This window comes from Chrysemys picta, chromosome 12 (genome assembly GCF_011386835.1).
Source record: "Chrysemys picta bellii isolate R12L10 chromosome 12, ASM1138683v2, whole genome shotgun sequence".
Classification (NCBI taxonomy): Eukaryota; Metazoa; Chordata; order Testudines; family Emydidae; genus Chrysemys; species Chrysemys picta.
This window is the reverse complement of record NC_088802.1, coordinates 12,255,678-12,283,672: the sequence shown is the minus strand read 5'-3', so window position 1 is coordinate 12,283,672 and position 27,995 is coordinate 12,255,678. Positions and strand designations below refer to the sequence as shown.

At 45.5% G+C, this 27,995-nt stretch overlaps 1 protein-coding gene across 3 annotated transcripts; it reads left to right on the top strand.

The window, feature by feature from the left end:
* The first annotated feature begins 1,713 nt into the window (after positions 1-1,713).
* LOC135974962 (butyrophilin subfamily 1 member A1-like) lies at positions 1,714-27,889 on the top strand. Of its 3 annotated transcripts, XM_065564613.1 has the most exons (8): positions 1,714-1,986; positions 4,303-4,419; positions 7,366-7,713; positions 9,588-9,872; positions 13,738-13,842; positions 20,184-20,204; positions 21,119-21,151; positions 26,297-27,889. In XM_065564613.1, exons 2-8 carry the CDS (start codon positions 4,314-4,316, stop codon positions 26,812-26,814), a joined length of 1,416 nt encoding a protein of 471 aa, XP_065420685.1. In that variant the 5' UTR covers positions 1,714-1,986; positions 4,303-4,313; the 3' UTR covers positions 26,815-27,889. The 3 variants fall into 3 exon arrangements, with proteins under 3 accessions (XP_065420685.1, XP_065420687.1, XP_065420686.1); XM_065564615.1 differs by lacking the exon at positions 4,303-4,419; XM_065564614.1 differs by lacking the exons at positions 1,714-1,986; positions 4,303-4,419 and adding an exon at positions 4,426-4,559.
* Positions 27,890-27,995: the final 106 nt, after the last annotated feature.

The following is a 27,995-nucleotide window of genomic DNA, read 5'->3' as shown; positions in this document are numbered from 1 at the left end:
GCTCCGGCTCTCCAGCGGCCGGGCAGCCTGACCTGCAGCCCAGCCTGGGGGTGAGGAGCCGGGGAGGGGGGAGGGAAGTGGGGCCCGGGATGCAGGGACGGGGGAGGGGTCCTGCTGCCGCTGCTGCTCTCAGTCTCCCCAGGGCGGCGCGGCGTTTCCCCGCCCGAGGGGGCTGTGCAGGCGCCGCCGGGCTGGGCAGGGGGCGCGGATCCCGGCTCGCGCGCTGACAGGGCGAGTGGCTGGGCAGCCCGAGCTGCCAGGGAGCTGCCGCCTCCTGCCCCCGGACTAGGGTGACCAGACAGCAAGTGTGAAAAATTGGGACAGAGGGAGGGGGTGGGGGGGGTAATAGGATCCTATATAACAAAAAGACCCCAAAATCAGGACTGTCCCTATAAAATTGGGACATCTGGTCACCCTATCCCGGACCCAGCTCGCCGCGCACCTCCCCCGCCTCAGCCCGGCGCTGCCTGTCCTGGGCAGGGAGCGGCAGAGCCCGGCTCCGAGTAGCAGCTCGGGCACCTGGGGGGTCAGTGTCTGTTCTCTCGGCTCTGCCTGCAGGGGGCTGGGGAAGCAGCTGTCAGCGCCTGCCCCTCTCAGCCCTTGCACCCCCCATCCCCCTCGCAGCCCCTCCACTTGTACCTCCCCCATTGCTCCTTCACCGCACCCCTTCCCCTTGTACTCTCCCTTCACCCGCACCTCTCCCCTTGTACCCTCCCCCAGCCCTCTCCTCCCGCACCTCCCCCCTTTCCCTGCACTTCTTCTATCGCAACCCTCCTGATACCCCCTCTCCTCCTCCACCCTCCTCTGCGAGTACATCACACCCCGCTTCTCTGCCAGTGTAGAGCCCCCAAGCACCCCCACACCCACTCCTCTGCCTGAGGCCTCTTTACTAGATCCCCATCCCTTTCCGGGTACAAAGTTTGAGGGTTAGTTCCCTATGCCTTCCATGTGCATTTGGAGCACTAAAGATGGGGTTGCGGGGGACGGGGGGGTGAGATTTATACTAAAGTGAAATAAAAATAGAAGAAACAGTTTGATCCCCACTGCAAGTGTAAACGGGGATTGCTGTGGTGAATGAGGAGGTCACGTTTCGGGGGGAAGCCCAGGGCTGGGGCGGCAGGGGGTGGGGGAGGGCACGGGTGGGGGGGGACAGCCCAGGGCTGGGGGGCAGCCAAAAACTTTTTTGCTTGGGGCGGCAAAATACCTAGAGCTGGCCCTGGCAGTGTTACAATTAGTATTTCCAACCTGTCACTTATTCCTGGATAGAACTTGGTTTGGTATCCAGTCACAACTCTGGATTCCTTAATACTATTCTCTAATGTCTCTTTTCAGCCTCAGACTGAATCTTGGCCATACAGATGGTCAGAACTTCAATTTTCTGATGTTACAGTCATAAAAATATTAGGTTCACCCTAAATTCCAGTTTATCACTGCAAAGGTATTCTTAATGTTATTTCTCACTATCCACGGGGGAGTTTTTATTCTGGTGACATAATGTAAAAAGTAATTATTATTTGTGACATTTACTACAGTTCACACAAAAGCAAGATCAAGTCTTTTCAAAATCACTCTTGTATTCAGGTCATTTGAAGTACCAGAATATTTGAATCTTCAGGTAGTGCCAGTTCTACCTCAGTAGCAATGTGACTATTTCTTTAAGAGGGGATTCTTACTCACAGGGTTTGCAATTACCGCCATTTACAAGTTTCCCTGTTACTTTCACTTTCAAACTCAGTGAATCCTGCAAGAAGAAAGCGCGTTTATCCGTGTGGAGCAACAACAAAAACCAAAACAAACAAACAAACAAACAAACAAAAACTGCTAGAAAGGCTTTGATCAAACTGCAGCTATTTTATATCCAGTAGTAGGGCATCTTGATGAAATGAAATAATTGATATTTTAAGGACTATCTCGACAAAGCATGAGGATTTCAGAAGGACAGACCGCACCCTAACCACCATGAAAGGTCTCAGAAGGATCAATCAGGTAGGTGAACTTTGGCTGCTTGACTTTAGAATATTCAGGGCTTTTTCTTGGACAGATTGTTAATAACACAAAGATTTGATAATCCCATGAGAATTTGTTTTGCTCTTTATGGAAACAGTCCCTCATACAGTATGTACATTCAAAATACATACTCTCAAACTATATTTCAGATCAGTTTCCTAGCACTGCTGGATTTTTACAGTATATTCAATAAGTAATTCGTTTCCTCTGTTACTGTGTTTCACTCAAAAACCCTGGGCCCAATCCAGTTTTTAGTGATGTTAAGGGGAGATTTGTAACAAAGTAACTTCCTGTATTTAGACTATAGGAAGAAACATAGGGCTGCAGCAAACTCAACTGCAATCGGTATAGTTTCCTGGCCTGCTTGTTGTCAGTAGTTTTCGACCTGACTGTGGGGCTGAGTCCTTTTGGTTCTGATACTTTAAAGGGAAAAATGTCCAATTTTGTCCAGAATCAATGGAAACAAATTACAGCCTTTATTCATTTTGAGATCAGAGGGAATTAAGCATGTGCCTAAAATGAAGCACCCTTTGAAATGTATTGCTGAATATCTTGGTATTGGTCTTCGGTGTGCATGTCAAGTGATCCACAACAACCACTGAGTGATCAGTTTGTACACACTGCATTATTATCCTGTGATAAATTAATGTTGCCTCCTATCTTTGTGGCCATAGAGCTGTAGAAGGGTGGCCAGCAGGGGTGATTTTTATGGTCCTGTGTTTAGGGAAGATTTGATGGCATAATGGCAAGAAAGGCCCTTGTAACAAACTGTGAGACAGGTTATTCCCTGTGCGAAAAGCCGTCAGTGGGGAGAATTCATGAGGGTATCTCTGGACATGATTTAAAAGGGGGAAAATATTTTTCATCAAAAAAATTGTATGATTTTTGTTTGTTTGATTTGAAATGTTTATGGATCTTTCCTTTTTATAAAAAACAACAGCTTGAAGTCATTTGGATAAAATGGACACACACACTTTAATTTTGGGGGAGTGGGTTTTGGGACTTTCCCATTTTCTTGCTCTCACTCTCTTAAAAAAAAATGATGCAGGAGAAACATAATAGCAATAATAAAAACAAATCTTGTCATTTCTTTTAGTTTGAACCTGTCATTTGAAATTTATTTGAAAAATTCATTTTGAAATATTTATTTTTAAATTAAATTACAAGAAAGCGTTTGGTTATTTCTGCATTGTTCTGAATGCCATTTTTTTCCATTTATTGTATAATTAAATATATTGAACTAATCAAGTGGTGTCAATTCTCTCATAATTTTATCATGAATCTTGAAATATTTGATATTTTCTTTAAAACCCCAACTGTTCTTGTCCTGTGATTATGAGAGAATTTCAGTTTTAATTTTTAAAGAAAGTTTCTAGCCCTTGTGATTGCAGAAAAAAGCTTGAGAATATGACTTGAGTGTGACCTAAAATCTTAGATACCAAAAGGCAACTTAAAAAAAAAAACATACATTTTTTTTATCCGTGTGGCAGAATAGAGATCCATGAATGAGGGGATCTCCTACATGAGCAGAGATCTGGATTTTGTTACATGTTTTGTACAGTGCCCCCCTCAATGGGGTCCTGATCAATGACTGATGCCTACATGCTATGGCAATAAAAACAAAATATCATAACATGTTCTGTTCCTATCTATTTCCCAACTGCTATGTTTTATGTACAGCATATTCAACTTTACCTATTACATTGGCTTATTATTTCCCATGATGGGAACAGAAAAATCTGTGTCCGAGAGAGAGGGGGTTATGGGATTGTTGTGAAGAAAAAATTCTAAAGCTGTCATTTTAATTACAGAAAGGAAATATCCTGACACCTACTATTTTAGGGTCAGATTATTTAAACCTCTCAGTATTGGTCTAACCTGGCTGTGCCATAAGTCATTTCAAGTTTTCCCGTTGACTTCAGTGGGACACAATTAGGCCAGTGCTCAGTGATTTTCAAAATCCTGCCCTTAATTCATATTCAGGGGAGTTCATTCTCTCTCTCTCTCTTTTTTTTTTTTTTTTTTTTTTTTTTGCGGGGGGGTGAGGGGGGATGTCATGGGACATTAATATCATTTTACACTGATCTGCTCTTTTTTGTGCAGACTGCGGGACGACTGCTGTCACTGCATAATATGCAAATGAGTTCACATCACAATGCATTTATCCCTATTTTTATTTAATGTGTCCTTTGCAATCTTCTATTCCTCAAACTCTAATATCCAGCTTTTCCTAATCACTGCAGCCTACTCATTAAGTTTGACTGTTGTGTTCTTTTTACTCTTCCTGTTGTCTAGATGATGTTTCAATGAAAATGAAGGTTCTCTCATTCTGCCACAGCTCCGGATTCAGCTCCTCTCTGCCTGGCTTTATTATTTATTTTATAACTGTTTATGTTCACAAGTTGGAACCAGGTAGGAATCCTCACTGCCTCTGCTGCTTCCTATAGGTTTTTGTTTCGGCCCCAGGCCTGCAGTGCCTTACAAATGGACTGAACTTTATGCACTGTGAGCAGTCCCATGGAAGTCAATGGAAGTAATCCCCGTGTGTAAATGTAAGCACGGGATGGGAACAGGGCCTTACTTGTTATTTTTAGCTGTGTTTCTGTTGTTGCTGGACTATTTGATCTGACCTTGGGGTAATTTGCCGTCTGTTTGTTCATACATGTATTTTGTAAAGATTGCCAAGAAGGCCCAGCTGATTGGATGGACCCTCTGTTACTGCAGAGTAATACAAACCTAAACCATTACAATGATTAGGTTTTATATTTATAAAAAGAGCCCATCACTCTCTCTTTAGTTGCAAATACAAAGGTGAATGGACCAATAGCAGGTTGGTTGGTTGCTTTTGTTTGGTTTGTTTTAAAAACATCTTCCTGCCTCCCTAAGGCTTCAGGACTAATAACTCCCCAACACACCTTATCTCAATTACATCCTCTTCCATCCATCCCCTTCCCGACAGAGAATGGACTCTAGATGCACCAGACCAATGGGGTGTTACAGAGTTGAAGATCCTTCACTGAAAGCTTCCCACCACCATTCTTCTCCCACTAAAACCAGTGGGACTGTAAGACTGAGCATCCCAGCTGCTGTCCGCCACCATTGTAGCACATGAGGAGAGAGGGGGTAGCCTGGTCCTAAACCATTTAATGCTTCATGTGTCAAAAACCAAACACCTTGAATTGCACCAGAAATATACCGGGAGCCAGAGCAGATCCCAGCGCTAGGGTCACAGAATTCTGTTTGAAGAGCACAGATAAGGAAAGAGGAGGTGACATTCTGCAGGAACAGCCAACTTGTCCTCAGGTGATAACGGGATTTGCACACTGCAAACCTGAGCACTTTAAGCTGGCAAGACCCTGAGGTCCTGATCCAAATCCCATTGAAATCACTGGGATTCTTTCCATTGACATCATCAGGATTGGGATCAGGTCCCCGGCCTCTTAAAATTTCCTCCACTTTCTTTTCCTAATTTACCAGGCCTAATCCTACTCTCTATGCAGAGCACACTACTGCCAGGGGCAGCAGAATTGAGGGGGCAGATGTAAAATATTTTTTCTCTTTAAATTACTTTTCTTTTGTGTGCTGGTCAGGGCCGGATTTAGGGACAGGTGACACAGGTGACTGCCTGGGGTGCTGGGCTCGGGGGGTGCCAGGCTCAGGATGCTGTTTTTATTGTTAGCGATAAAAGGGAAAATAGAATGTTTGAAGTAAAATGCCCCTAAATCTGGCCCTGTTCACATTCTAAGTCTGTCACATACTGTAACACTAGGGTTACCATATCTCATAAATAAAAAAAGAGGACCTTCCACGGGCCCTGGCCCCGCCCATTTCCCCCTAGCCCTGCCCCAACTCCACCCCTTCCCCGCCCTAACTCTGCCCCCTCCTCCCTCCCACTCCCAGCCAGGGGGAAAGGGCTGCCCTAGTGCTACCGGCTTCAGGGTTTGCCGGGCAGCCCCCAGACCCTGCGCCCCCAGCCAGCGCTTCCCCAGCGCAGCTGGAGCCCGGGAGGGGAAGCGCCCAGCTGGGGACGCAGGGTCTGGAGGCTGCCCGGCAAACCGTGAAGCCGGTAGCGCTCGGGCTTTCGGCAGCCCCTATGCCTCTGGACCCCGTGCCCCCAGCCGGGCACTTCCCCTCCCGGGTTCCGGCGGCGCAGGGTCCGGAGGCATGGGGGCTGCCCGAAGCCGGTAGCACTCGGGCAGCCCGGCTCTTAAACAGAGCCGAAGAGTCGGGGAGGAGCAGAGCCGCCATTTTCCCGGACATGTTCGGCTTTTTGGCAATTCCCCCCGGACGGGGGTTTGACTGCCGAAAAGCCGGACATGTCCGGGAAAAAGAGGACGTATGGTAACCCTATGTAACACTATTTAATACTTGTCCACCCAGTGTTGGTGCACAGTTAAATTTCTTGATGTTAGTACATTTCAGTTATTCTTAAAACTAAAAAGTTTCTAGAAGATTTACAGATCTTAGCATGCACATTTATCATCTTATGTGACAGAGAGAAAATGTGCATCAAAGTCCTGAAATGAGTTACTACAAATGTGGTAAAAAAAATAAGGTATTCAAAGATTTAACAAATGGAGGGTGGGGGGATGCCGAAGATGTTTCTTTCCTGGGGCACAATTTGATGTAGGGCCAGCCCTGGTCCTGGTACATTTAACAACACAGTGTACAATGATTAGACCTGAGCATGCTGTCACTGACCTTGTCAATGATCATATTTTGTTACCCTGCTCCCCAGGATGAGCACTGAGAATGTCAGCATTTATTTTTATATATATATATATATATATGTGAATAACAATTACACACATTTTTCTTGAAAAATTCAGATGTAAATCCATAACACAGAGTGTTCATTCACAGAGCACTTCTCCCTGATGTTCTAGCGATCAGCATTTGGTGCTGTCATTGCCATAGTCTGGATTCGATTCCCGGTGAGGGAAGGCTCTGCCTTTGCCATAGAGAAATTCTATGGCCTATGTTATGCAGGTCAGACCAGGTGATCACAAAGGTCCCTTCTGGCCTTTGAATCTATGAAATAGCTCCATGAAATATAAAATACATAAAACTGGACCTGTCTTATGTGTACCACTGATTAAATGAACAGGAGTACTTGTGGCACCTTAGAGACTAACAAATTTATTAGAGCATAAGCTTTTGTGGGCTAGCATCCGAAGAAGTGGGTTGTAGCCCACGAAAGCTTATACTCTAATAAATTTGTTAGTCTCTAAGGTGCCACAAGTACTCCTGTTCTTTTTGAGGATACAGACTAACACGGCTGCTACTCTGAAAACTGATTAAATGTACATGGATTTTCTCTCTGAGTTTATTTTCTTTGTCTCCTGGTACATTCCACAGCACAATTTAAAGTGGTTGGACCTGACCACCCTGTCACTGCCATTGTGGGTGAAGAGATTGTGTTACCCTGTCACCTGTCCCCTAGGATGAGTGCTGAGAAGATGGAGGTGACATGGTTCCGGTCCCAGATCTCCCCATTTGTTCATCGCTATAGTGATGGAAAGGACCAGTATGGGCTACAGATGCCAGAATATCAGGGGAGGACAGAGCTTTTGAAAGATGGTCTCACCAATGGGAGTGTTGCCTTGAGAATTTTCAGTATCAGACTCTCTGATGAAGGACAGTACCACTGTTTAGTTCTAGACGGTAGGTTTTATGAAGAAGCACTACTGGAACTAAAGGTGGCAGGTCAGTATCTTGTGGCTGTATTTCTCTCTGGGATGGCTCTGAGTGATTTGAAAGGCTCATCAACTCTGGGGTTTATTTTGCACTAACTGCAACACTTTTTAATAAATATGGGCTGTGTCCACATGATGCAAATCTTCTTCCAAAATAACTGTCCAGTTAATGCAAATTGGATAATCCACTTTAAAAGCCATACAAATTCCCTGTGCATGACCAGGCTTTAGGACCTGTGCCATCGGCACCTTCTTTATAGCAGTGCTCAGTCAAGCAAAGCTGCTCCAAGAAATATTTTTGTCTACAATTACCTGCTAAGTTGCTTCCTCCTCTCTACCGAAATCGGTGCAGTAGCTTGGTGTCAGACTCCCAAAGCCACCGGGTTATGTGATCACAAATACATGTGCAACAGCCTCTGTGTGTTAATGAGTGCCTGGACAATGGCACACAGCATGTTCCCGCTGTACTGGCTGACAGCAGTTTGAAAATTGTACTGACTCACAAAAAACAGAAGAATCACATGATGTGTGAAGAGATTTCATGAGAATTTGCTACTGTGACCCCAAATTACCAGAAGCCACCAGAATTCTGTAGGTATCTCACAGTGCACCAGGCCAGAAATTCCAGAATGCATAAAGCCCAGCAGCAGGGCAATGCAGAACACTGAGTGCCTATTCCAAAATGTCTCTGCCCTGTTTATGCACTAATTCAAAGGAAAATGGGTAAAAGACAGGTATGGGGACACAATTATTTCAGAATAATTATTCTGTAACAATGAATGTTCACAAATCTAATTTAAATTAAAAAAAAAAAGTAGACAAGCCCTCATTCATTTCCTCACAGGAACTCCAGTGTGTAACTTTTGAAAATTGGACTTAAGTTCCTAAGTCAGATAACTTTGAATATTTTACTCCTGATCTGTTGCTGAGGCAGAATTCTTGTACCGAACGTGAAGACAGTTGGAGAAAGGGCACTTGAATTATTGTGCCTTCTTCATCAATAGTCATCTAACTATTTTGTCACTTTAAGGGTATGGAGGAAGAGAGTCAAATAGAGAAATAACACCCGATTTCCTGTTTTCACGTAGCTAAAATCTAATGCCCAGGACTAAATTTTAGTTTCCTGAGGTAATCAGCCCTAAATGAAAATACCCTTCCAACACTAAATGATGGGACAGACCTTTATAGTGAGACAAACCTGCAGTCTTCACTTTAACTTGGAATTAATTATACAAACTAGTCACATCCGTGCTGGCCAGGAATGTCCATTCAATATCCTATTGGCACTAGATACTCCACATCTGAAAAAGAGAACCTAGTGATATGCTGGCCCTGGAACACTCTGGTATTCATTCTGCTGAAGGCTACATAAAACTTTGAGGAGGAAGAATTGATCCTGTGGTAGGCTAGTCTCCACTGATTTTCACCAATCATGAGGCAGTTCAAGATGGTTATGCTCAAGGGGATGTCCAGAAATTTCTCCCCTTCTGCTCTGATATTGTATTTGCAGGGTCAGGTAGACTAGACTGATTATGATCAAAGAGGAGACATTTCACCTGAAGGTACATTTGAAATACAAAGTTTATTTCTCTCTCTCTCTCTCTCTCTCTCTCTCTCTCTTTTTTTTTTTTAATCTGCTAAACTAAATTATCAATTAAAGGGGTTCATATAATCCAGAAATGCTGTTCTGTGCTCTATGTGGATCCTTGGATGGAACAACACTGAGGAGAAAGGTTTCCCTCCAGCTCCATGAAATAATTACAATTTCTTGTTCATATAGTTTCCTGAGTCCATGAGCATTGGGAATAAAGGGGAAGTTTAAATTCTTATCCTCAAGGCTCAATATGTGCATAAATCAACATGGATTTATTCATTTGTCTCTAGCTTCAGGCTCTGCTCCTCATATCTTTGTTGAGGATTACCAGGATGGAGGGATCCGAGTGGTGTGCCGATCAGCTGGATGGTACCCAGAGCCCGAAGTGCTGTGGAGAGATCTCAAGGGACAGCCCTTACCTTCATCCTCTCAGACAAATTCCCGAGAAGCCAGCAGACTGTATAAAACAGAAACTTCTATCATTCTAACAGAAAATTCAAATCAGAATTTGTCCTGTTTGGTCAGGAACACCCACCTCAGCCTAGAAAAGGAATCAACGTTATTTTATATATCAGGTCAGTAACCATAAAAAAACACACACTGAACAGCAACAGGAAAAGAAAAAGATGACAACCCTGGTATTGGCCACTGTCTGAAGACAGGATATTGGGGTAGATGGACCTTTGGTCTGACCCAGTGTGGCCGTTCTTATGTTCTAACCCACTAATTAGCTGTGTTAAAACTAATCAATAGCAATGAAGGCTAAAGTGTGTATTTAAAACAAAAAAAATAGCAAGAAACCCAATTAGTTAATGGTGTGATTTCCTCCTCCTCCCCCCCCCCCCCCCAAATTACCTTGAATGTTAATAGGACTCGTACACATCAATAATTTAGCCTTGTCTACACTAGGAAGATTTTGCCAGGATATCTCTACCGGCAAAACACTTCTAAGTATTGACACAATTATACTGGCAAAACTGTACTTTTGCTGGTATAGCTTATGCCAGTTCCCCAAACTGACATAAACTATATCCATGTGTAAGTGCAGGTTTTTCAGTATAACTTTGACTGTACTAGGGCTTTTGTCAGCCTAACAATGTTGATTAAAATTCATATCCCCAATTGATGTAGCTGTGCTGGCAAAAAAAAATTTCTATTGTAGACTAGACCAGGGATAGGTAACCTATGGCACATGTGCCAAAGGCGGCATGCAAGCTGATTTTCAGTGGCACTCACACTGCCTGGGTCCTGGCCACCGGTCCGGGGGTCTCTGCATTTTAATTGAAGCTTCTTAAACATTTTAAAAACCTTATTTACTTTTACATACAACAATAGTTTAGTTATATATTATAGACTTACAGAAAGAGACCTTCTAAAAACGTTAAAATGTATTATTGGCACACGAAACCTTAAATCAGAGTGAATAAATGAAGACTCTGCACAGCACTTTTGAAAGATTGCCGACCCCTGGACTAGACATTAGGCACTTTTGAAATTCCCACTGTGATGGGTTCCCCCATGGTTGCCAACTGGGGTACAGCTGAGCCCTCTGTTATACCAGCCTTGGCTCCCTCTCACACTGTGCTGCTGTGACAAGCTGCAGACCACTCCTGGTCCTGCACTTCCACCAGCATCCACACAGGCAGGGAAACACCCAGCTGCAGTCACCTGAGTGCTTTACCTAAGCCGCTCATGGATCAACAATAGAGGCACCAGCCAATTTCTCAGATTCCCAACCCTGCATCTCTACTGGAGTTTAAACCCAGAATTCTACCATCTTGCACTGCACAGGGGTCAGTACGGTGCAAGCTCATTTCAATTAATCCACTCCCCCCTCAGTGTGGGGAAGATATGCAACAGCCTTTGTTAACCGAGCTAAGATTTTTCCCAAACTCTTCAATCACAAACACGCTGGTTAAGATAAAACAAGTTTATTAACTACAGAGATTTGTAAGTGATAGCAAACAGAACAAATCAGGTTACCTAGGAAATTAAACACAGAAAAAAAAATTACCCACTTTGCCCATACCGCTATGTGGAGAGGAATATGCACAAAACCTTTAACTGAGCTGAGATTTTTCCCAAACACTTCAGTCATACCACACTGTTTTAGGTAAAAAAATGTATAATAGATTTATTAACTACAGAAAGATAGATTTTAAGTGATTAGAGGTGATAGCAAAGAGATCAAAGTAGATCACCTAGCAAATAAAAACACAATCTAAGCCTAATATACTACACAGGATTTGAATCAAGCACTGTCAATAGTACCATCAGGTTTCCATACATAAGCTAGAAATCTTTTTAGTCTGGGATCAGCACTTTCCCCAGTTCAATCGTTGTTCCTCCAGTATTGCAGAGGGAGTGAGGACGTTGGTGATGTCACACCCCATCTTTTATAGTCTTTCCATATGGTGAGAACTGCTTTGTTTCAAGCTAAGTTCCCAGCCCAGTTTGTGGAAAAATACAGGTACCAAAAGGGAGTTCAGTATCATGTGGTCTGTTCACATGCCCCTGCATGCTTGAAGAGTCATAGCAGCCATCATCCACAATCTGGCTGAAGCATTCACAGTTGAGGATAAGCCTTTTCCATGGTCCATTGTCTTAGCTGATGGGCCATTAGCACTGTCTAGCTTCTTCATTGTACCTGAAAGGCCAGTTGTGGATATTTCTAACTTTACAACATCTTTCAGTAACACACATATAGCACAAATTAATAACTTTATGTACATACAATCCAACAAGATATTAATGTTCAATAGATCAAGACTTAAAATGGTACCTTACAAGGCATACTTTGTACAAAACTTATCATAATTCTGTGACAGTGGTGAATATGAAGTGTCACACCCACCCATACTGTATAGACTGAAGAGTAATCAGACCAATCTAGTTACTTTACTTCTCTACCAGAAATGATGAGGGAATTGACCTGTCTGAAGAATGTGTTATGTTCCATTTGCTTTCTTTGATTTTAGGAGATTTTGAATCTCACTCTAATCCTTTAACTGCATTTGAGTGAACAGTAAAAGGAAGGCACAGTAGACAAAATTCTCCCCATGCTTACATAGATGTGTGATTATTAGATAATCCGTTGACCATTTTGGGGTGAGGGAACAGCACTTAACTCTGTTGTGAGGCTCACCCCCCATGGAAATCCTTGGCCCACTGAAGTCGATGGCAAAACTTTTATTGAGTTCAGCGGGACCAAAACATTACCATCATCTATCATTTCTTAAATCCTTGACTGCAAATAGTGATGATCACAGCTCACCACCTGCCTAGCCATTCTCAGGTTGCATCATTGCAGAGATGACTTTTGAGGAGAGACCGAAAGCAGGACAAGATATTGGCTTTATAGATTGTGACTGGCGTTTTCCCCATTCTTAAGGGGAAGGGGCGGTTTGTGGGAAAGCATAAAATAACTTGTTGAAGAAGTAGAAAATTGGAAGTTGGCATCACTGGTGAAGTAAACAGGAAATCAATCTGGTGGTGATATACTGGAGTGGGGCTAACCTGGAGAGCTTTGTAAGTGAGGAAAAGAAATTTGTGTCTGATGCATTGGAAGAGGGGAGCCAATGCAGGGATTTAAAGAGGCCGGTAATATAGTCAGAGCGATGACATCTTAGCAGAGGTATTTTGCATCAATTTGATTTGGAGGGGAACACTGAGTCCTGGGAGGAGGAGATCACTGCAGTGAAGATGTGGGATGATTGAGGTTCAGACCAGAGTTTGGGAAGTGTGGGCAGAGAGAAAAGGTCAGACCTGGGAGACGTTGTATAGGAAGAAGGGTGAGATTTAGACCTTAAGTTTAAATAGGAGGATCACAGTAGTTTCCTGCACAATAAGTTTGGATGAATTGTGATTATGATTCATTGAAAGATTTGGGGGGAGATAGTGGATTGACAAGCAATTTTTCAGACAACCTGGCAATTTCTGTGTTCTTTAACATTGATAGCCTTGCTCTCCCCTGGCATAACACCACTCTGATCAACGACTTTAACCCTGCAGCACTCTGACTCATGGTCACTGCTAGTAGGAGTATTATGTTAGATGCCTCACGTGAGATTGTAGCGCTGCTGTCCTGAGCACTGCAAAAAAACCAGAGTGAGAGACGGTTCCTGCTACAAACTAAAAATGTCTAAATAATCAAGACACAAAAAAGGCTGGAGAAGGGATGGAGCCACAGGGAGAGGAAAGGACTTGTCCAAGGGCCCACAGCAGGTCACCAGCAAATCTTGGACCAGAACTCAGGTCTCACAAATCCCATCCCACTGCCCAAGGGACTGGAGAATGTTGCCTCTCATTGCAAATCAAACCAGGTTCACTTATACACCGATGTACAAATTTGATGGCTGTCTTGGTTGGAGTCATTTTTGTCCCTGATTTTTGTCCCTGCTTACAGAGTAATATGAGTCCCTCTGGGATTTTGTTTTTCAGGTCCCTTTTTCCCAAAGGTGAATCCCTGGATGGTGGCTCTGGGTGTGATCCTGGTGGTTTTGCTTGGTTCCTTTGCCCTTAGTGCTTATCTCTTCAAGATCAAAGGTAACTTTAGGAGCAGAAAATACAGTGCAATTCACAAGAGATTTTCTTTTAATTAGTACAGTGAAAGATTTGACACTGGGCCAGGCGGGATGGGAAGCATCTGATTGCACCACCACCAGCAGCACAGGGAAGGAAATGTTACTAAGGTTCCCCTTTGGTCCGGGGGGGGGGGGGGGGGGGGGGGAGGAGGGAGGGTAGTAATCTGCACCAGCTCCTGGCACAGAGAACATCTCCCCCAATACTTGACTGCAGCATTGTAGGGTGGAGTGAAAGCTCAGTCCACTGTCTGCTGCTCTTTGTCCACTCACCACCCACCTTTGCAGTGGTGCGTATTGTGCCAGCAGAGCCTCCCCCAATCCAATGCACACGGCAGGGATCCAGGGAGCCCATGCATGGGACTAAAGAGTTTCATTTCCCCCTTATTCCCTTGTGTCGGGGTGTTGTGCAAGATACAATCTTGTCCTAAATGCAACAGACCATGACATTTCCATGGGTGGGGGGGATTTAACTGGAAGGAGGAGAAAATTGGGCAATGGGGCTGAACCAGAGAGACCCAGATCAAAGCTGTGTATTCTGCATCCTGCTCAGTCTTCTGTCTCCCAGTTCTCTGGAGTCACTTATGTTTGTCTCTGGTCTCACTTCACCCATGACTATGAAAAGCCTGATAGATCTACTTAAAATCAGTTTTTGCTAATAAAGTGTAGTGCACCCTCATGCTACATTGGTGCTCCCTGTGGAATAGCCAGTTGGGTAAGTAAATAAATGTGTTCTTGAATGAGGAAAAGAAATCAGTCATTTGGTAAGTCTCATTCTTCCCTTTCCATAAATCAATTTTTCGTACACAGTTGTATCCCCATAGCACGGTGGTGGTGGTGGTGGTGTTTTCCTGTTCTATTAGACGATTTACTATTCAATTTAACATTTTTAAAAATAGGGTAAGCCTAAATATGAGGAAATTGCACATCAGAGGGTGATAAGAAAGCAACAACAAAAAAGGGGACTTTGTACAGAAATGACCTCTTAGGTCAGATGATCTGCTGGTATAAAGCAAAATCATGCTATTGAAATCAATGGAGTTAAACTAATTTTCACAAGTCCAGACCCCCAAAGGGACTTTGGTGTTGTGATGTTCAGTGTTGGAACACCCAACTTTTAGATGCCTAGAAAATCAGTGGAACACCACTGTGATCCACATAGCCCCTCTGCAATGATGGGGAGAGAGATGCACGTTAGAATGGAATCCATAAAAGCCCCCTAAGACAGCCAATGGCAGAGGTGTGTCCTAAGCCCCTCCCTTCTCACAGAGTTTGGTGTCTAAGTCCAGGCTGCAGGGAGCTGCCTAGCTCTGCTTGCTGGCCACATCCACGAACCCTTCTCCTGGAGTCAGGCTGCTTAGACTCCAAAGCCATTTCTTGTGACCATGAGCGAGATGCCTGCCAAGCTCACTTTGGCAGAACACAGTCGAAAAAGGCTGAGCTCTCTGTATAGCCTAACACCCAGGAGCCAAATGAATTCTACTGAGCACCTGCCGAGAGACAGTCCAAGAGCTCTGAAAGGAAGCTCTGACTCAGAGGTTGTGCGGCTCAACATAAACTGTTTTGGCTCTAACAGCTGAGTACTCAGCCAGGCCCTGTGAGTTTAAATCCGATCATGGATGGACATTGGAAGGTGCCTTATTATAATAGGGGGGTTTATTTTGGGGGAAATGTAATCTGAGTACAGCAGCTACTCAGAGGTTGCTCTGATATTTTTGAAAAGAAAATAAATTCCACGTGTAAATGCTCCTTGGGGAGGAGTGGGAATTAGGGAGCAGAGGAGCAAGGGAAAGAGGTTTGGAGCTGCAGTGAGGGAAGAAGGGGCTATGGAAAGGGGATTAAACTCACTGACTAAAACCTTTCTTAATGCACTTGCCTTATGGTATCTTGTACCCTTCCGGAGTGACAAGTTGGAAAAACAGGGAATACAGAGTTGAGGTATTTGCCCTCATGGCCTTTACTTTGCCCCCTCTGGTGCTGGCAATAGCCACTGGAAATTATCTGCATGCGCTCTAGCTGTATTCACTGTTAGGTGCAGCTGTACTGAAGGGTGGAGGGGATCCATGGGAGCAGCTTGGCAGAGCTGTGGTTGTGATCTGAGGTGAACTGCATGGACTGTGCCCCTTAGGAGAAGCGGGAGAGGGATGAGCCACTGTCCTTGACCCCTTTGTGTGTATTTGTGTACCCCAAATAATAACTAATAAATACTAATAATAAAACAAAACTGTAAAAGGATAGAAAATATGCCGCCATGGTTAGACAACAGAATAAATGAGGTGGTTAGAGGCAAAAACACGTCCTTTAAAAATTGGAAGTCAACGTGGGGTGGGAACAAGAGAGGGTGAACCAGAGGGAACAGAGAAAACAAAAGGAAAAGATAAAATAAAACAAAATAAACAGAGTCCTGGAGAAAGGGTGAAAATTAAATATAAAAACAATGAAGGGAAAACACTTTGAAGAGGGGAAAGGTACAAGAGGCAGTGAGAAAGGAAGGGATAAACTCAGGGGAAAGAATGGAAAATATGAGGGGAATGATCTGTGACAGGGATCAGAGGAGAGTGGAAGGGGCACACAGAAATAAACAGGGATGGGAAATGAGGGCTAGAAATATGTCAAATAAAAATGAACAGTATGACAGTAAGTCCCCAGGACTTAGATGATATTACCCAAGAGTTCTGAAGAAACTCAGGTATGAAATTGCAAAACTACTAACTGTGGTATATAACTTATCACTTAAATGAAACTCTGTACCAGATAGCTAATGTAATGTTGATTTTTAAAAAACGGTTCCAAAGCAATCCTGGCAATCACAGGCTGGTACACCTAACTTCAGGATCAGACAGTTTGATTAAAGTTATAGTAAAGAACAGAATTATCAGAGACATAGATGAACATGATATGTTGGGGAAGAGTGGACATGGCTTTTGTAAAGGGAAATCATTCCTCACCAATCTACTAGCATTCATTGAGGGTGTCAAGAAACATGTGGACAAGGGTGATCCAGTGGATATAATGTACTTGGACTTTCAGAAAGCTGTTAACAAGGTCCCTCACCAAAGACCCTTAAGCATAGGAAGCAGTCATGGGATAAGAGGGAAGGTCCTTTCATGGATCAGTAACTGGTTCAAAGAAAGGAAACAAAGGGTAGGAATAAATAGTCAGTTTTCACAGGAGAGAGATAAATAGCTGGGACCTCCAGGGATCTGTACTGGGACCAGTGCTGTTCAACATATTCATAAAGGATCTGGAAAAAAGGGTAAACAGTGAGGTGGCAAAGTTTACAGAGAATACAAAATTACTCAATATAGTTAAGTCCAAAGCTTCTGCAAAGATTTCCAAAGGAATCTCACAAAATACAACCTAGGGAAATACAACCTAGATGGTTCTCCTATAAGGTGGGTGTATAACAGCTCCCAGAGAGTAGTTATCAATAGTTCACAGTCAATCTGGAAAGGAATAATGAGTGGGGTCCCTCAGGCATCAATTCTGGGTCTGTTTCTGTTCAATATCTTAATGATTTAAATGATGGCATAGAGAATATACTTATAACATTTGTGGATGATACCAAGATGGGAGGGGTTGCAAGTGCTTTAGAGGATAGGATGAAAATTCAAAATGATCTGGACAAACTTGAGAAATGGTTTGAAGTAAATAGGATGAAATTCAAAAAGGACAAATGCAAAATACTCCACTTAGGAAGGACCAATCAGCTGAACACATACAAAATGGGAAACGACTGCCTACGAAGGAGAACTGCGGAACGTGATCTGGGGCTCATAGTGGACCACAAGCTAAATCTGAGTCAATAGTGTAACACTGTTGCAAAAGAAGCAAACATCATTCTGGGATGTATTAGCAGGAGAGTTGTAAGCAAGACACAAGAAGTAATTCTTTTGCTCTACTCTGCACTGATTGGGCCTTGACTGGAGCCTTGTGTCCAGTTCTGGGCACCACATTTCAGGAAGGATGTGGACAAATGGGAGAAAGTTCAGAGAAAAGCAACAAAAATTATTGACGGTCTAGAAAACATGACCTATGAGGGAAGATTGAAGAAACTGGGTTTGTTTAGTCTGGAAAAGAGAAGACTGAGAGGGGAATCATAACAGTTTTCAAGTACATAAAAGGTTGTTAAAAGGGGGGGGGGGGAATTGGTCATCTTAACCTCTGAGAATAGAGCAAGAAGCAATGGGCTTAAATTGCAGCAAGGGAGGTTTAGGTTGGACATTAGGAAAAACTTCCTGTCAAGGTGATTAGGCACTGGAATAAATTGCCTAGGGAGGTTGTGGAATCTCCAACATTGGCGATTTTTAGGAGCAGGTTAGACAAACACCTGTCAGGGATGGTTTAGAATACTTATTCCTGCCATGAGTGCAGGGGACTGGACTAGATGACCTCTCGAGGTCCCTTCCAGTCCTGTGATTCTATCAAAATTGGGTGACTGGGCAACAAAATGGCAGATGCAATTCAATGTATATAAATGCAAATCAATGCACATTGGAAAACCTAATCCCAACTATACATACAGAATGATGGGATCTAAACTAGCTGTTACCACTCAAGGATGAGATCTTGCAGTCATTGTGGATAGTTCTTTGAAAACATCCACTCAATGTGCAATGGCGGGGAAAAAAGCTAACACAGTGTTGGAAATCATTAGGAAAGGGAGAGATAAGACAGAAAATATCACAATGCCGCTATGTAAATCCATGGTAAATTTTGAATAGTGCAGGCAGTTCTGGTTGCCCTGTCTCAAAATAGAGATATTAGAATTGGAAAGGGTACAGGGAAGGTCAAACAAAAATGATTAGGCGTATGGAACAGCTTCCATATGAGGAGAGACTAAAAAGACTGGGATGGTTCAGCTTGGAAAAGAGATGACTAAGATGGGATATGATAGAGGTCTATGAAATCATAACTGGTGTGGAGAAAGGGAATATGGAAGTGTTCTTTACCCCTTCACATAACATAAGAACCAGAGTCACCCAGTGAAATTAAATAGGCAGCAGGTTTAAAACAAATGTAAGGAAGTACTTCTTCACACAACGCCCAGTCAGCCTGAGGAATTTGTTGCCAGAAGATGTTGTTAAATCCAAAGGAAAACTAGGATGAAAAAAGAATTAGATAAATTAATGGAGGACAGTTCCCTCAATAGCTATTAGCCAAAATAGTCAGGGATGCAACCCCATGCTCCAGATGTCCCTAAACCTCTGAACGCTAGAAGCTGGGACTGGATGACAGGGGATAACTCACAATAAATTCCCCTGCTCTGTTCATTCCCTCTGAAGCATCTGGCACTATCCACTGTCAGATGACAGGATACTGGGCTAGATGGACCTTTGGTGTGACCCAGTATGGCCGTTCTTATCTTCCTATATGTGTGATCAAAGAAAAGAGGTGCATATGTGCTTGGTGAGATCTAGTATGCCTCATTTCAGTGCTGTGTTGGGTGGTTGTGTCTACAGGAGGGCACAGGGTCTTCTTGACGTGGGGGATTGTCAGCAGTTGGGAAGGTGATGATGTGGTCTGTGAATTTAATGAAGGTAAATGAAACAATAATGTCAGTTGGCATAGTGCACGTATGGGTTGAAGCAGCTGTAAAATTGAGCAGATGTGTTGTTCTTTCTGTGGAATAGGTGAGGTGTTTCAGTGTAGGGCTGGTGGGGGTAGCTCCTGTTCAGTACGGGGAACAGGCAGTATGTGAGTCTAGGTGTTTTGGGTGTACTGAAGTGTCACTTAACGGGAGCAGAGTTCAGTTTGTGTGTTTAGACTTGTACCTTTACTCTGTATTCCCTGCTTTTCCAAAGGTTTAGTTTTGCTGAAATTGATGTTCTGGAATACACAAGATACCATCAGCCTTAACTTTGTATTAAAGAGCTTTGGGCACTAAATGTTAGTACTGACACAGACCAATGTTATAGACAAGAGAAGGAGAAAACTAAACCTTTTTGCCTTTGTGGTATGCATCAAAGTCTCAGTCGTTCAAAAATATCTAGGGCTAATGTAGAGTCTCTTCCTGTGACATGCTGCAACGTGCATAGTGGCTCTGACGCTTGACCCACAGCCTACGTAGGCACTGAGTGGTACAGAGGGCTTTGCATTAGCCTGCACATCACAGGTGAATTTCAGTCATCATGTATATAATCCTTTACAAGTAGGGTTTCCAAAGATGCTTAAGTGGCATAGGGGTCATTGGGACTTGTGCCCCTCAGTAACTTAGGCAATTTTGGAAATCCCACCCTGAATGTATGTCCCTGGAAAGAGAAGCCCCTCTACTAATAATTGATTAATTTTTGTTTTGTGTTTTAGGAAAACATGCAGCAGAACTTAGTAAGTGTCATTCTCCTTCTTTCTATATGTAAATCCTTTTGTACAAAGTTGTGTCCTTAGAATGGTGCTTTTTTCATGTAGGGTATTTTTTTCTTTTTTATTGTATAACTTAAAAAATAATAATAGAGGGCTCAGACTGAACTTACTTTTTTGTGTTAGAATTAGCAACTCGAAATAACATTCTGAGGAATTAAAAAATACTGATAGTTTGAATAGAAATAGTAGCTCAGCCTTAATTTTAGTTCTGAAAATGTAATGAGATGAAGTAACATGATGAATATCCTCTTTTGGTAAAGATATATGAAGTGTGTGGTGGGCATGGTTATAGGACTATTAATCAAAGAAATAGCAAATGCTCAAATGTTAACATAAACCTTCTTTCCCCCTATTCTTGTACATTTTTTAGAGTAACCCCTATTCCTACAGAATTCAGTGGAAGACATAATTGATTTCAATAAGAGCAGGAACATGGCTTAAATAGGGTTTTTTGCTTGTTTGGTTTTTGCAGTATGAGTGTAGTGTGTTTGCAGCTAAAGTCTGATTATAAATTAGTAGGAATAATTCTACAGGCAATGGGATTTTTTTATAATATGAAACAACCAGACAGCAATGCTCACACAGTGTCTGTGTAGTTCTGTTTTTTATTTTATTGTACATTTCTGGTAGAATTTGTAACTTCCAATTTTCTCAGTGTGTCAGTTTGTACAATGTTGAATCCTGTATATAGAGCATGGGTTCAGATAACTTTTCTCATCTCATCTGAAGAAGTGGGTCTTTACCCACAAAAGCTTATGCCCAAATAAATCTGTTAGTCTTTAAGGTGCCACCGGACTCCTTGTTGTTTTTGTGGATACAGACTAACACGGCTACCTCTCTGATACTTTTCTCATCTTTGTTTATCTGGTTGGTTTTAGGGTGGAGAAGATTTGTGGTACCTATAGAAAAAGGTAAAGTTAATATTTTATCAATGTTCAGATCTTACCTCTCCTGTGAAAATGTGGCACCTTTTCCTTCACTGTAGGAGCGCGTTCGGACCTAATAGTTCAGGGGATTCCTCACCAGCATCCTACATTTTGAAGGACGTCATAAGGTTGTAACTCTTCTGCCAGGTGGTGTCAGCAGCAACAAGGGTCAGGTTCAATATCTAGGGGTTCCTCTTAACAAGACCAAACAGAACCGGTTTGAGCCCCTACAACCTGAGAAAACTAAACACTACCCCAGGTGCTCTAAGAGGTGATACTTCTCACTTGCAAACACTGAGTCTGCGTCCTAGAGCCCAGGCTCCAGTCTGAGCCCAGAAGCCTACACAGCAATGAGATGGCCCTGCAGCCCGAGCCCGGTGAGCCCTAGTCGGCTGGCATGGGCCAGCCATGGGTTTTTCTCTGCTGAGTAGACATATCCTGAGAGTACTTCCCCACACAAGCACTGAGTCTGTGTGTAACAAAAGAAAACTTTTATTAAAAGGGAAAAGGAACTGAGCATTAATTTGGGAAAACACCACAACCATATTACAAAGCCTGTAAACATAAGTAAACCCGCATCCCAGAGTGCATTGGGCAGTGTCCTTTGCCTGAATTTCCCACCTTGGGGTGCAAAAGTCCAACAAATGAATGTCCCTTTAACATTCCACTCCCCTTTCCGTGCACTGCACCCCACTCACCATTGGTTGTCCTTGGTCAGTGAAGACCCAGAGTTCAGAGGTGCATTCACACGGGTTCACCTCCCACCCCTGAAAGAGGAGGAGGAGGGCATCAAGCAATGTCTCTGCTGCTGCCATGTGCCTCTGCAGCTGTCTCACTGCTGCTGTGCTAGTCTGCCTCAGCTTGCCACCGCTTCCTCTGCTGCTGCTCGCTGCCGCTTTTGCCATGCCATGTTCTGAGATTCCACCACTTAACCCAGCTCCTGGGTAGCAGGGAACCTCAGTGCTCATACAACCTCTGCCTTGTCTTTCACTGCAACAGTGTCCCCTCACCAGGTCTAAGGCTTAGCCCCTACGGCTTCTTATGGGTGATTCATCTTTGATAATCCCTGAACAGAAAAAATGGGCTCTCAGTGAATCTAGTTAGCAGTTTTGGAATATTGGTGAGCATAGGTGGTGGGTATAATACCATGGATGCTAGATGCCCAGTTGCAGGTTTTGGAAGGTTTCCACAGAGGGGAGTTTTTGCTTATTAGTATGTGCTGTGCATGTTCTGGGGCAGCAGAGGAGGCAATCTCCAGGGAGATTACTGATGAACACGGGAAGCTGAGTAGCACTTTTAACCTCCTCAACTCTCCCAGAACCTGCATGGGGCACATCAAAACTCAGGTTCTTCTGGAAGAGACAAGCACTTTTCCCGCTAGGTGGCTTAGGGTCTCAGGAGGGAAGGTGTGGCTGGGGGGGCTCAGGCCACCCCAGGGCTCCTCTGGCTGTGTGTGTGTGGGGTGGCTCAGGGCTCCAGCTGCTGGTAGGGCCTCAGGCAGAAGGGGCAGGGCCAGGGATAGCCTCCCTGAGCGGGGGCTCCACCTTCTACCCATGCCAGTTGAGGAAGGATCAAATGGTGTGTAGGACTCTTTATGCAGTCATGGCATGGCACACAGCCTCCTCTCCACTCCCGTCTCTTTCCCTGGGATTTGACATCCCCACTCTCTCCTTAGCAAGGGAGGTCCAGTGTAGGGTGACCTCCCCCTCACTCAGGGCATGCCAAGTACAGCTCTGCTGCCCCTTCCTCATACACTGAGGATAATAGCATTTCATTACCCCTGGGTTCAGTGCTGAAGTGAACAGTAACCCGAAACAAGACAAAATGGATCACTTGGGCAAAGGCGCTCTATGGCCTGAGCATCTAGGCAGAGCCGGTGGGTCTGCTCCTGAAATCTTTTCCTCCCGTTTCAGACTGGATGTCAGGGGAGGGATCATGCAGACCCTGCTCACAGGGCAAAGCAGGTTTTGTGTCTGTGTCCCACCAAAATGCAATGAATCCAGATATTATTGCATCTGCTTCTCCTCTGATTGGGCACTGCCCCTCCAGTGCTTCCCACCCAATCTGCAGAGCAAAGTGAGGGGAAGGAAAGCAAAACACTCCTGAGAAGGGTAAAGCTCTCCCTTGACACTATGCAAATATGAAGGCCCACTCTGTCTCTGTTCCTATTGCTTCTACCTCCTCCTGAATCTTCAACTCTCAGTGCCTGGGAACGTGGCTGTGGGGAATGAGCCCTGGTCTGTGGAGGAGGGGCAGCCTGAGCTATGTCAGCCACACCACAATTGTCCTGTACCCCACACAGAGCCTCCACTGCCCAGCACGCATAGATTTCCCCCACCCCCACTGCTCATTACCCTTCCTCACAGCCCCACCAAAACTACACAGTGCCTCACACAGAACCCCCCCCCCACGGCCCAGCACCCCAAAATACACAAACCTCCCCCACTGCCCAGCATCTCCCACCCCCTCACATCCCAGCATCCCCCCACAGACCCACTCCTCACACCCTGTCCCCCAGGCCCTGCTGAGTCAGCACAGAGTAGGGACAGTGGAAGCTCAGGAGCACAGAGTGGGCCCATCCCTAGGGCCCCACCCAGCCCTACCTGCCTGGCGCTGATTGTGTTTGCAGTGGAGGAGATGTTTCCTTGCATGGACTTGGGGGGAAGGCAGCCTCCAACTTCACCAGCCCACTACTTCCGCAGAGCAGCAGGGAGAGGACTCTGCCCCCAGTGGAGAGCCCAAAGAGGAAGGTAACCGGCCCAGAGTGGCAGCAGCTGAGGGCTCCTTTCCACCCCTGGCTCTGCCGGCAACTGTCTGACGGTGACAGGGGCAGAGAGGAGCCCTCAGCTGGCCAGCAGCCAAAAGGAACAAGCAGTGGGCAGGGGGGGAGAGGTCAGGGTGCAGAGAGAAGCCCTGACCAGCCGGCCAAGAGGAGTGAGCGATGGGGGCAAGGGAGAAGCTGGGGTTAGAGTGGAGTCAGCTGCTCCAGGTGCAGCGCAAGTGGAGTGGGCCGGGCCCCTTTTGAGTGTGGGCCTGGCACCATTGTAAACCCGGTACTGCCACAGAGACCCCCTCCCACCCCAAACCTGAGCAGTATGAAGCCCTTTGGGGAATGATGGGGAAACACTGGGGGAGGGGGAGCAAAACTCAGCCAAGAGAGAAAAAATATAGTAACAAAAAAATAATTTAAAAGGGGGAAAAAAAACACAACAGAGAGAGGGGAATGGATAGGAAAAGTGGTAGGAAGCTGTAACTGTACCCAGCCATGATGCAAGGAGAGGGAGAGAGATGGGGGGAGAAAGACCTCTAACAAAATAAAATAAAAGTTGATGAAGCAAAGCCTTAGACTCTGTTCCCTTCCCAGGCTGGTTGCACTGAGCATTGGGGAAGCCATACACAGCCCTCTGGGTATCCCCTTCCTCTGATGTAACTCTCTCCCCCTCCTTGAACTCCTTTTCAATCACATCCAATATGGTTTCCTGTCACCGGTCTCTACCCCTCTCCCCTCAGGGATATCTCCCTTTGTCCCTCCATCACTGATCGATCTCTTTTTCCTGTTATTCTTGGCCTTGTCTTGCTTTCCTTGACAGCTCTTGGTCTTGGACTTCCCTTGTTCTCTGGTGGAGTGGGGGATACAAGAGGGGAGTTCTCTTTGCCCATAGGGACTGATAATGGGTTTCCTTTGTGGACTCTGGAGGAATCAGTGATGCTGCTCTTTCCTCTATCCTCTACAGAGGACTCCAGAGTTCATTGAATGGTCCCTCCTCTGACTGGAGACGGGATCAATCTGACCCAAAACCACAGCACTGAGCACAGAAAGGAGGAATCCTGGATCTATTACAGACAGCCGGGGAGCTGCTGTGATCAGAGCTCTAATCATGTTCCCTTTCTCAACCCACCATAATGTCAGCTTCTCTCTCCCTCTATCAAGGCAACACTTTAACTTCTCTACATTCACTATGACCCTCTTCTTACTTACTTCCAACAGCCACTGAACCACCATCCTCCCATAGCTATAGACAGACATACCCCATTTCCCCCCTCACCACTCCTGTTAAATCCCCGAACATAGGGAGATACACTGTTCACCTTCTTTTCTGCAAAGAGCTGTGGACTATTATTTAAACATTTCTGCTGGGTTCTGCAGATTATGGGAATTATACCTGCTGCTGAACAATACTGTCTGGGGCACATCAAACCTTGGCAGCCAGAGTCCCATTGCTATTGGGAAAAGAGCAGATCCGAGATGTGTGATGTTCCTGGAGAGGTGTCAAAGGGGAAGAAAAACAACAAAATCCTGCACAGAGGCAGCTGGGATTCAATGAGATTTAAGATGGGGAGCACAGGTGGAGGGCCCCACCACTACCACCACTGGAGGAGCCCCAAGCCCTCCCCAGCTGCTGGAGGAGCCCTGGCCCATCTACTCAAGATACCCCAAGGCACTGGCCCCCCCGAGCTCTGGACTGCTGACCAGCCACAACGTCGGCCCCAGCACTGTCCTAGCCGCTGGCCCCTGGGCTCAGCTGCTGGCCTGACCCCCAGGCAAGGCCCAGATGCCCAGGGAAGATCCAGCTGCCTAGGACAGATCCAGCCCCTGGCAGGCCTGAGGTCCAGGCCACTAACTGCAGCTGAGCCCCTGCCCACCTTGAGATTCAGGGTAGGTGGGAGGGGGCGGTGCCTTGGGGCAGAATATGGGTGGGGTCACAGCCTGGGTTAGGGGAGGATTAGGCTGCCTTGGCCTTCCATACCCACTGCCCATGATGGGGAGGGGGCTCAGCAGGGGGAAGAACATAGATTCAGCAGATTGAGAGTTTCTATAATACTCTTCTAGGCTCCCCTATGATACCAGAGTCTCTAGTCCCATCCCTGGGGAGAAGTGGAGGCAGGAGGGGAAAGATTCCCAGTGTCAGGCCTGGCCCAACTGATCCTCTCACCCTGTCACTGACCAGTCTCTGCCAGGGGAGCGACTCTCCCCTGCACTGTGCTTAGATCTCAGAGCTGACGGGTAAATCCTGGAAGAAGGAGATTTCCTGAGTCACTCCCCAGCTGGGGCAGATTTTGTCACTGATGCCATCAAACCTGCCCCCAGGGCCGAGCTCTGCCCCTCACGCTCTGATTCTCTCTCCCCAGCGAATGTGACTCTGGATCCAGACACGGCTTATTCCCAACTCATCCTGTCTGAGGATCGGAAAAGTGTGAGATGTGGAGACACACGGCAGGATCTACCCGACAACTCTGAGAGATTTGATTCTTCGGCCTGTGTGCTGGGCTGTGAGGGATTCACCTCGGGGAGACATTGCTGGGAGGTGGAGGTGGGGGATGAGGGATACTGGGCTGTGGGGGTGGCCAGAAAGTCTGTGAGGAGGAAGGGATGGATCAGCCTCAGCCCTGAGGAGGGGATCTGGGCTGTGGGGCAGTGGGGGAGTCAGTTCCAAGCTCTCACCTCCCCTGCGATCCCCCTGCCCCTGAGCCGGGTCCCCAGCAGGATCTGGGTTTGTCTGGACTGTGACCGGGGGCAGGTGACATTTATCGATGCTGGTGACGGGGCCCCGATCTTCACTTTCCCGCCGGGCCTTGTCCCTGGGGAGAGAATCCGACCCTGGCTCTGTGTGTGGGACAGAGACACCCGGCTCCGATTGTGTCCCTGAGACATGCGGGAGAGGGGGGGAAGAATATCCCACTGGGGAACTGGAAAGCAGCCTATCTAGCCTCATAGACCCCTGTCTCTCTGACCATGGAGGACTCCCATCTACCCAGCCCCTGGCGCCTCATCTCTATGACCCCTGGAAGCCCTTTCCCCTCCCTGCAGCACCAGGGAGGGGGAGAGGGAAGAACCCCTGGGGCTGCAGGAGGAGCAGAGGGGCCCTGAGGGGCACAGGTGGGGGCTGGGCAGGGGGCAGAACTAACAGCTGGGCAGGGGACAGGCAGATGTGGGGGTGGCAGGGACACAGAATGAATCAATCAGAGTTTGGGGGGTTGGGGAGAAGCAGCAGCAGGGAGCGTTTAGTACAGATCTGTGGGATTAGATCTCACTGGGGTCTCCCAGCCAGAGCTCCTGCCACAGGGGCCCAAGTCACCTTCCCCTGTAACTACTGGGGAGCCGGCAACACTAACTGTCACACCCACAGGGGATGGTCACGGAGAGTCCTAAAATCAGAAGATAAACCAGGATATATTATATATTGTTTTGAGCCCTCATGTTTTGGAGGGTCAATTTCATGGTTTTTGGTTGTGACTCACGATTTTTAAGTTCTGGAGTTGGCAACATGGGGCGAGGACAAGAGAGGCTGAACCAAAGGGAACAGAGAAAACAAAAGGAAAAGATAAAGTAAAACAAAATAAACAGAGTCCTGGAGAAAGGGTGAAAATTAAATATAAAAACAATGAAAGCAAAACATTCTGAAGAGGGGAAGGAACCAGAGGCAGCGAGAAAGGAAGGGATAAACTCAGGGGAAAGAATGGAAAACATGAGGGGAATGATCTGTGACAGGGATCTGAGGGGAAAGTGGAAGAGACAGAAATAAACAGGGATGGGAAATGAGGGCTAGAAAAATGGAAATAAAAATGAACAGTATGACAGAGAAGGAAGAAGAAAAGGGAACACAAGAGGGACAGAGATTTATAAAGCATCACTGAAGGTGAGACTGTAACTCATTAGTTTCATATGTTACTTCCTTGACTGTGTTGCCATTTTAGTGTCATTAAAAACAACTGTTCCCAAAACCTGTGGGTCTGTTTTCCATTGTTGTGGGTATTGAAGCTGCTTCTTGGCTCCTTTTCACTCTGATGGGTATTGACAGTAAATAAAGCAGGAAAGACAATTCTGATT